At 39.5% G+C, this 10221-nt stretch overlaps 2 protein-coding genes across 18 annotated transcripts in view; one reads left to right on the top strand and one right to left on the bottom strand.

Moving 5' to 3' along the window:
- Nucleotides 1-9842, bottom strand: part of Sdccag8 (serologically defined colon cancer antigen 8) — a 214869-nt gene extending 205027 nt beyond the window's left edge. For 7 of the 8 annotated variants that reach the window (XM_005374761.2, XM_013520314.1, XM_013520317.1 and 4 more), the window contains exon 1: nt 9641-9842. In XM_005374761.2, coding sequence (XP_005374818.1) covers nt 9641-9812 — 172 coding nt within the window. In that variant the 5' untranslated portion in view covers nt 9813-9842. Of the gene's footprint in view, nt 1-8956; nt 9176-9640 lie in introns of those variants that run through there. The other variant, XM_005374762.2, reaches the window with a different exon arrangement.
- The window catches only part of Cep170 (centrosomal protein 170kDa), a 106743-nt gene continuing 105804 nt past the window's right edge, over nt 9283-10221 (top strand). For 9 of the 10 annotated variants that reach the window (XM_013520302.1, XM_005374770.2, XM_005374769.2 and 6 more), the window contains exon 1: nt 10033-10116. The gene's annotated coding sequence lies outside the window, so the exon portion shown is untranslated. Of the gene's footprint in view, nt 9458-10032; nt 10117-10221 lie in introns of those variants that run through there. The other variant, XM_013520267.1, reaches the window with a different exon arrangement.

Below are 10221 nucleotides of genomic sequence, written 5' to 3'. Positions count from 1 at the left end.
ACTAGGTCTTTCAGGTCTGAATTAAACAATTAAATTCTATTATTTGACTATACAAGCAACCCACTGAATTTATCACTACATTTTTCTCTAAACCAGACTTATTTCCACACAGATCTTTCTATGACACAAACTAAGTGTTAATTGCTAACCAGGCCTGGTCTCCTCTTACTCATCATGAGTGTAAGGAAGTCCTGATAAGATGCATTCCTAGTTTTGTCAATAGAAAGAACAGCAATAGTTTTTCAGTAACTCAGCATTTTCTAAAGACATTTGTCATGAAAAAGGAAAATCAAAGTGTTAGATGATAAGCAGTTTAGTTCTCAGAGCTTTTGATTTATATCCTTGTGTCTATGAATAAAGCACTTGCTTTTATTGTATCCATTAGAAAGGAAATAGAGGGTTTGACTAACATTAAAAGTGCACTCCGTAGAGCTATCAAATGACATTACCTCTAAGATGATGGATAATTATTTATTTATATCTAGTTTGACTAAAAGCTAATGAGCTATATTAGGAAAAAATAAATCTAAAATAAAAAATTGAATAGCTGAAAAATCCCTACAGGTAGAGTTCTTTAATCAGATTATAAAATAGGGTTTTAAGATTATAAAACGGGGTATTTCAGAATGATCCATCTTGCTGTTATTGTTTCAGTATAAACCACAGGCTGAATGTAAACTCAATTATGAATATGAATACAAATGACTTCCGAATCCTACAGATCACTATTTGAATCCTTTTTCTAATATTCTTATTTAATCTTTTGGAATTCTTAAAGAATATGAGATATCTTATAATATAGAGTATTTTTCATTAAGTTGCAATAAGGAAATAATATTATGTGAATAATGAGATATTGAACTCAACAACTATCCCAAAGAACAGTGATACACAGGCTTTGGTTTTTGTTTTGTTTTGTTTTTGTTCTAGTTTTGTTCTAGTAATTGACTCAATTACTAGGGTCGGAGAAGAAGAGAAGGAATTTGTAACAAATAGGCCCTAAACCTAAGATGAAGAAGATAAATGACAGTTTAAAGTCATTTCAATACAACATTTCAAAACATACTGTTTTGCAAATTTACACTTAGTAGCATAATTATACACTACAACAAGCTTTCAGACAGACGAAATCCTATCACTTTCCAACTGGAGCCACTGCAACTGAAGCCCACATAAAATTTATTAAGAACACTACACCCCAAATACAGTTATCTGCTACTTACACTATAGACAGGAGTTCCAGCTATCATTTCCTATCCCACTGTAAATGCAGAACAGCTTAATCTACTCAAGAGATAGAACACTCACTTCCTCTTGTCTCTTCAGAGGACAGTGGGGTATTTCAGAATAATCCATCTTGCTGTCATTGTTTCAGTATAAACCACAGGCTGAATGTAAACTCAATTATGAATATGAATACAAATGACTTCTGAATCCTACAAGTCACATGAACATAATGCAAGTAAATAACATTTCTGCTAGTCCACTATCCAAGCATTAATCTGTACAACAAGCAGTTAAAAGGTTTTTGAGCTAACGACCGCTGACAAATTTCAGTCTGTCTCTCTCACTCATTTTCTCAGTCCAGTTTACTTATGCCCTGTGTCCTAACTCCCAGCTCATTATTGAGCTTCTCTTCATCAAGATGTTTCTGAACAACACAGAAAAGATATTTCTGAACAACATGCAAGCATGTCTCCATCTAGACAGGATATTCAAACCATAGTTTGAAGTTCAAATGTCTCCCAAAAGGCCTTATGTTGAAGCTTAATCCCCAAAGTAGCAGTGTTCAGAAGTGGAGTGTAGAGGGGTGATTGGATCTTGAGAATCATGATCATCCACGGAATCCAACCTGAAAAGGCTATTAGGAGACGAGGCCAAGTTCCAGGAAGTAGGTCACTGGGGGCTTCCTCTGGAAGACAGATCTTGTCCTTGGCTCCTTCCTGTCTGGCTCTCTCGCTCTACTTCCTAGCTGCCATGGGTTGAGCATCCTCTTCTGCCATGCACTTCCACCACCATGATGTTCTGCCTCATCACAGGCCCCTAACAATGAAGCCAGCTGATCCCTGACTAAAATCTATGAAATTGGGAGCCCAAATAAACCTTTCCTCCTTTGTTATTCTCAGGCACTTCATCACACAATGGAAAGCTAACTAAGACAAAGGATCATCAACTGTATACATATTGTGAATTATTAATTTCGACATTCTCCATCTGTCCTGGGAGATATAAAAGAGAACTGCCTAAATGCCAGGGAGAGGGAACCATCCCTGTGAAGCGCCCAGCTGTCTCTGAGAAAACATGCAATGAACCATTTCCTAGGCGGAGATACGAGATACACTGCAGAAGTTCCTGACACAAGCTTACGTTAGACAAGCAGAAAAATGAAACCACAGAAAGATAAGAGAAACATGGGTCTGTCCACACTTAACTGGACTGTAGAAGATTACTGTCCCAGTTTACTAGGGAAGTGACAGGTAGAAAAACAAAGTACAATCCAAAGTTAGAAAAAGCCAGCTCTGTAAACAACAAGTACAAAAATAGTGAGATTAAAAGCACCATACAGACATGAAACAAAAATCTCAAAGAGAATACTATCCTAAGATTCTAATAGCTGAAAATGTGCTAAAGTGGTTGGGATCAGGAGTAACAGATAATCTGAACATGAATGTGAACATCATTAAGAAAGCAGGGTCTAGAAGATCATTAATGATGTACAGGAGTTGGCAAATTAAAGAGACTGGCTATATTCACTCTGAGGGGTATACCTAGCATTGCTTTGGCACCAACTGAGAGGACTTATGCACCTGTCACTTCCACTAATAAAGAAGCATCTCTAGCTATACTAGCGGAAGAATGTGGGTAAAATCATCAGCCAGTACAATCTGTATCTGTAATTACCCTCAAGCATGATTCTTGCACAGGAAGAGCTATGAACAAAGCTTTGCTGCCTCTAGATCATGGTGTCTCAACCTCAGCGCAATTGACATTTTGGACCCGATAATTCTTTGCTGTAAGGGGTTGGGCGATGCATGTTTAGCAGCATTCTTGGCTTTTACTCACTGGGTGCCACTAGCACTTCCCTCCACATCTAGTTGTGACAATCAAAAATATCCCCAGACATTATTAGATGTTTGCTTGGCAGAAAAATCTTCCTGAGATAAACAAAACAGGATAATTAAGTCTCACAAAGATCCTTCTCATCACACATTATTGCACGTGATTTCGTCTGCCTCTGGAAAAAAATGGGTAGAACAGTGAGCTATTTTTCCACAGTCACGCTGGTGACCAGGCCCAACCTGAGACCATTATTGTCAGGATGGAATACTTCTAATATAGATAACAAGGAACATGTTATATCTACTGTAATCAAGAACTCAGAATTCACATTTAGCTTAATTTTGTTTCATGGCCTAAAGCATGGGGCAATGTTTGTTCCTATAAATATTCCAGTGGGCTTTGATGAAGTTCCGTCATAATCAAGGTTGCTTTAGCAAATGCATAAGTGCATTTCAAGCTACCTTCTCTACAGCTTGTCTCTGAAAAGAGTACCACGTAAAAGAGTGAAAATCCTAGCGTCAGCTGGTGATGTGATTGAAGCGTAAGTCTTTGAACATTCCAAGAGAAAATATAATTCATCTTAGTTTCTTGTGCCTTTTTCTAAACAAGAGTATTTGAAAGTGCCCTTACCATTTCATACCACTGAACTATAGTTTTGCTTCTAGGTCACTCAAGGGTGACAACTTGTTAAATATTCTTCTGGCTGTTCAATTATTTCTTTTGCTAATTTTACCTCATTAACAGTGGGAAAAGATTGTACTGTTTTATTTTCATTCTAGCAAAAGAAAGTGACAAAAGTTAAAGCTACTTTTTAAAAAGCCACGGGAATCTACGTGCAAAAAGAATACATATAAAATAAAATTTATCAGTAAAATCTGTTTTGTTTTGTTTTTCTTCCGGTACCAGGAATTGAACTCATGACCTTGCGCTTGCCAGGCAGGCACTTTGCTGCTGAGCTAAATCCCCAGCCCCTTTATCAGTAAAATCTGATATATATACATACATGTACATATACATATAAACAATACCCAGAAAATATTTGAGAAAAGAAAAAAATTGTTTTTTGAGTAAATCAGAGACTTTCATTTTAATTGTACATGTTTTCTTAAGTCTGCCAAAGATACAGATGATATCACTGCTGGCTAATCCACTAGCCAAAAACAGAGATTAACATAATCATTCTACAGATGTGAGCCCTTTCCTGGCAAGAGCCAAACATTTTTGCAGAATCTGAAAAGATGTACCAGTCAAATACAATACAACAGACAATATCAACTTCATCCAGGGTTTTCTCAAACTACAGCAATTTACACTAAAAGGGCCTTCCTCAGGTATACTTCATTCCCACATTCACCCTCTCACTTTCAGTGTACCTAGTCTAACTCCTTACTCTTGCTTTCATTAGGCAGAAACTACCTTTATAATTTACATAGTCCAAGTGAGCCTTGATGGAATAGACAAACATTAACAATCCAAGGGTCAGATAGTGGTGTCCAGAGGGGAACTAGGCTTTTGGGTTTGTTTTGTTTGACTTCCTTTTTGGGGAAAGGCAAGGAGGAAGGAAGAAGGAAAAAAGAGTAGGGGGAAGCAGGAAAGGCATTACTTTTAGAAAAAGCATAAACCGTATTTTGGCCATAAACTTTACTTTCCCAGAGTCTTCTGCTGATTCTGTTACACATTTTGTCATCTGCTTGGCTCCTAAAAGCAGTAAATTCTCCACATTTATTCCAAACTTTTCATTTTACAAATGAGGAAACAGAAATCCAAGAACAGTTTATTAAGTTGCCTAAGCTCAAGCAGATTGTTATGAGCAAAGTTAAGTTCAATGACCTGGCTCCTAGCTGCAGATTGCCTTCTTTGACTCCATTATTACTTTTCCCTACACATCCCAGAAGGTGTGTAGAGGCTGATGCATCAAAGTCTTGAAAGAAAAATGGAGAACTAGCGTACAAAATGCATATAGAAAAGAAGTTATATGATCTCTCATACTATGTTTTTTGTTTGTTTATTTATGTCTATCCATGCAAAAGTGGCTCGGAACTACCAGAATAGGTGAGCCATGTACACAGGTATTGTTGGTAAGACTATATCTAGCACCAATACTGCAGCAATAAATAAGACATTATTCTGTCATTAAGGCTAGGATACTTCATTTTCAGAGGTGTCTGTCCTTTCTAAAAAATATCACATCTTTGTGTTCGAGTATGCAGAAACTTAGAATCTGAGTTGCCCATTATTTGGCTTTTCTCATCCTTTCTGGCTACAAACTACTTTATTTTATATTTCATGGCCTTATACAATGATGTGTTGAATTTAAATTATAGGAGGGGCCTTATTTGCTAACCTCCCTAGTTATAAATATGCTCTCAGCCATTCTGTGGATCTTGAATTATTGCTAACTATACAGTAAATGAAACACCTAACCGTGCTGTCAAAAGACCATCCAAATCACCTCCGATTTTAGATTAAGCTCTGATGCTCCCAGAACACCGACAATATGTCAATTATTTTAATACTGAAATATTTTAGATAATTTACTTTGTAGGAATAATTTTTTTTAAGGCATGGTCTCACTATGTAATTCATGCTGGATTTGAACTAACTATGTAACACTAAATATGTAGCTCGGGCTGGCCTTGAATTTGAATCACTCCTCCCATCCCAGCCGCCAAGTGCTGGAATTACAGGTCTGCATCACCACATCCAGGTAGGAATAATATTACAGATCTGCCAGGCTAAAAAGTCTTCTAATTTTTCTGCCATAACTCTCATTTTGAAGAGAATCATTAAACCTCTCCAATTTCTTGCAGAGTGGGCACAAACAAGAGAAATCCGGGAACATATAATCTATTTTATTGAAGGCAGTGTTGGCCAATTTTAGAATTGCAAAGTAAGCCAATTAAAATCTTTAAACAGGGGCTGGGGACTCAGCTCAGCAGCAAAGCGCCTGCCTGGCAATCGCAAGGTCGTGAGTTCGATTCCTGGTACTAGAAGAAAAGCGAAAAACAAAACAAAAAAAAACAATAAAATCTTTAAACAATGAATAAACAAAAAGGAGGGCTCTTTGAAAGGATCAAACTATGAACACATCTGAAAAGTATAAGGGAGGGCCAGGGATACAGTTCATCAGCACAGCGCCTCCCTGGCAAGTGAGAGGTCCTAAGTTTGACTCCCAGTTCCAAGAAAGAAAGAAAAGTATAAAGGAAAGGATGAATGCTGAGTATAGCCTCTACAAATGGGGCTTCCTATTTTCACGACTGAAAGCACTAGGAAGCACTATCAGATCCAGGAGAATCAAGGATTCCACTCAGGCTTGAAGTAAAAAAGAAAACTTTGAACACTGACTCTGCTTTTCACATTTGCACTTCTAATTCCTAGTATACTATAATAGTTCCAAAAAGTTATATTTAAAATGAATAAAAGCAGGAAAGTTATAAAATCTGGAGGTACTATCATGGAAAACTGCGAAGGCCTTTTGCATTTTTTATGTGTCTCTTTCTGGCTGAACAAAAATACAAGGTATTAGTAATGATTACATGCACAGATATGTCACAGGATTAATTAGGGAGTAAAGACTATTTATAGCTTTGCATTATTAAGTATGAATGATGCTAGACATTCTAGTAACATACTTCTTAAATTATTAGGCAAAATCACAGAAATAATGAAGTTCCACATATAAAATAGCTCCAGAAATTTTGATTATTCGGAAACACACAATTTTACCTTAAAAGGAAGTATCTTTGCTAAAAGTAGTTTATATTTGTGATTATATTTATATTTGCAAATATAAAAGTAATTTATTTTTATAAAGTGAAGAACTTCTGATTGTGCTAAAGTTCAGGGTAAATTCTCTCTCAAAGCTATAACATAAACTAGTATTTAAAAATAAAAATGCTACTGCATAAATGATACTTCCTGAAAACTCATAAATAATTTCAGGTTCTATTTCATGATTCACTGTTTAAATTATGACTAAGATCTTAAAAGAAGTTTAACTTTTTTTAATTCTTTGTTTGAGGTGAAATGTTTTCATTTACATTTCTATCACTCTAAATTTCAAATTAAAAAAAAAAAACGTATTCACTTTAAATGAAAACTCATTCTTTAATTACTGAAAGCAGTACCAGTGGTATTAAACATGTTACTATCAATTGGAATTAACCCCTTCACTGTCAAAATGCCTAACCTGCAATAACCCCCAATGGTTACATACAAGCTCAAAACAAGGTAAAAAGAGGGAAACCATTACAGAAACATAATAGAAAACAACATTTTTACCAATCTAAGAAAAACTGAGTAAAATTACTCATATTGTTGGGCACAATAATTTTCCAAATGAAAAGTTTCTGCAATGGCTAACAGCTATTGAATGCTCCAAGCTGATGAAGGTATTTATTAAGACTGACTCCTTTAATTTCTTTAATGTTGCAGCCTGAATGCTGAGAATGTTGATAGTTTGTAATATGATAGACATAGAAAATAAATAACTCTACCAAGGCTAGACTCATGAGAAGAGTTTCTCATCTCCTGGAAAAAAATTTCATTTTCCTTCAAGTACTACATAAAAACAGCACTTAACATTTTATGAGAGCTTATATGCCCAGCACTGATCCTTATCTTTATTTTTTAACAGAGTAATAGGTAACTAATCTATTTATTATCTTTCTCCCTCACTAATCTAGAGACTCCATGGGGAAAGGACTTTATCTTGATCCTTATTCCATCCCCAGCACGTATGCCTAACTGTAGCAAAAAAAAAAAAAAGTATAAATAATTTCGGTCTCTAAATTTTTACATATTTTTAACTGTTCATCATAACCTAGAGGAATCTTATGGCATCTATAGCATAAGAACTCTTTAGTAAAACCTTTTTTAGTTATATATACATATATATATATATAGTATAAAAATACATTTCTTACAATGGGTAACAATTTTTAAAGAAGTCTGAAAATTGCTGCTTTATGTGGGTTGTTTCATTTGCCCATCATAATTTCCCTGTAGATAATATAATAACTTCTATTACAACATGACAAAACTCTGATTTTCTAGAGGTTATATATGTTGTCCAAGATAACATCTCCAAGTATGGACCTCACCTCAGCATATTATTACAGTACTCATAGGTACTGTAATAAGAAAATCTTAATTAACTAAAAAGAAATAGATAGGCGTGGAAGGCAAATATCCCTGAGTTTGTTTGTTTGTTTTGAGACAGGGTATCACTATGCAACACAAGCTGAATGAATTTGAACTCACAGTGATCCTCCTGCCTCAGCCTTCCAAGTTCTGGGATTACATGCATGTCTCACCACATCCAGCCACGTCCCTGAATTTAATACCTGGCTCTGCTACACACCAGCTGTGTAGGCTCTGGCCTATAACTTCGCCTCACTGCGCTTTGATTTCCTCATGTGTAAAATAAGACTACTCATAAGACTGTTGTAAGTTTTAAATGATTTACTGCACGCAAGTAGCGAATTGCTGTGAATAACTATTGATGCTGTCCCCCGGTCTTTAAGTCACCTTCAACCCTCGACACCATAACTTGCGTAAAAAGTGTGAATTATGTGAATTGGATTAAACAGCAAAGTATGGGAAGGGGGCAAAAGTGGCATAGAGCCGTCCAAAAGTTTCTGCTGGCTCTAGCTGAGAAAGACGCCAAGTTAAGATCAGGACACCTTGTCAGGAAACTACTACGAGAACCAAGGAAATAACGCTGCTTAAGCGTGAAGAAAATTTTCTTCCTCCTCAAAATCAGAGCCACATCCATCTTCTTCCTCCGCAGCCTGGCTGGAGCCCAAGTGAGATGTGAGGAAGGGCACCTGATCTGTCCCGCCCACTAAGGCCCTGGGTACCAAGGCGCTAGGCACAGTGGTTCGGAGCAACTCACCCCGGAGACTCCGTTGATATTGCCCCAGAATCTCCTCCAGGGTAGAGTTCCCTGGGGACTTCGCCATGCACAGAGTCTGGGCCCAGAGATAGGAGCTACGTGGGGATGTGTCCAGTGCACTCCCCTCCGAGGACCGGCCTAGCACTGAGGGGACGCCGGCTGCTTCCTGCGGCTGCTGTCACTGGGGAGCCTGGAACCCGGGAATGAGCGCTTGGCGACTCCTCCTACCTAGTGGCCCTCGCGGTGGACGCCGGGAGTTGTAGTTCTCAGGCTCGTGGTCGGCAGCCTCCGGCCTTCTAGTTACACTACAATTCCCAGAGGGTCTTTGTTTGGGCGGTTTGGCGACCAAAGTCTGTTGCCAAGAGACAGTATTTGGAGGTTCCGCCCTTTCCCTCTACTCCAGCCTTGTTGAGTCCCGCCTTCTTCCCATCCTTGCGTTGTCTGGACCACCCAGCTGACAGAAAGGGCTCACTGAAGTACTTGACGCTTCAAAATGTGCTCGTATGTAGTTGGCCCCTGAGGCTTGGGAAGGAAGCATGTAACAAGATTTAAACCTGTTTCAGTTGCGACATCTATCTAAATAGTGAAGTAAATTCTCAAGCAAAGAAGCTGTAAATCTTCCAAACAGCCCTCGTCTGTGAAGGGGGCCGACACTACAACTCCTAGCATGCCCAGCAACCCGACCTTGGTTTGGAGTTGGCGGATTGCCCGCTGGGAAATGTAGTCCGCGTTGGTTGCAGTCCCGACTCTCGCCAGGGTCGGGCTCATTGTTCCTGCCGGTCTTTTGGGGGCACGCCTGCGCAGTGGGCAGCCGGGGAAGCGAGTGGGTGAGACCCTCCGCACAAGTCCTTTTCATTGTCTGGGACTGGCGCCTGCGCAGTAAGCGATCGTTGGGCCGGGCGGGAGGAGGGGACAGGCCTGGCTCCTCGCCCTTTCCCCAGGCGCCTGCGCACTAAGCGGCCGCTCTCTGCCGTTACCGCTATGTGCGGGGCGTGTGTGGAATAACGTTATTGCCCAGCGGAGCTGAGGGGCCTGCAGCTCGGCCGTGGCAGCGGCGACGACGACGACGACGACAGGGTGGGGGGAGGACGGCGTGCTGAAGACTCACGGGACGCAGCGCGCCCCGCCTCCCCGTCCGGTCCCTCTCTGAACCGTGAGGGGTAAGTGATGCGCCCGCTGCTCGGCGTGGGCGCTGCCGGCCGCTCTCCACCTCCTGCTCGATCTGCGGCGGGTCCGGGCGCGGCCAGCGGCGGGGCGGGGACGCG

This window comes from Chinchilla lanigera, unplaced genomic scaffold (genome assembly GCF_000276665.1).
Source record: "Chinchilla lanigera isolate Chin_1 unplaced genomic scaffold, ChiLan1.0 scaffold00005, whole genome shotgun sequence".
NCBI classification, from domain to species: Eukaryota; Metazoa; Chordata; class Mammalia; order Rodentia; family Chinchillidae; genus Chinchilla; species Chinchilla lanigera.
The sequence above is the reverse complement of the archived record's forward strand: the minus strand, read 5'-3'. Positions and strand labels throughout refer to the sequence as shown.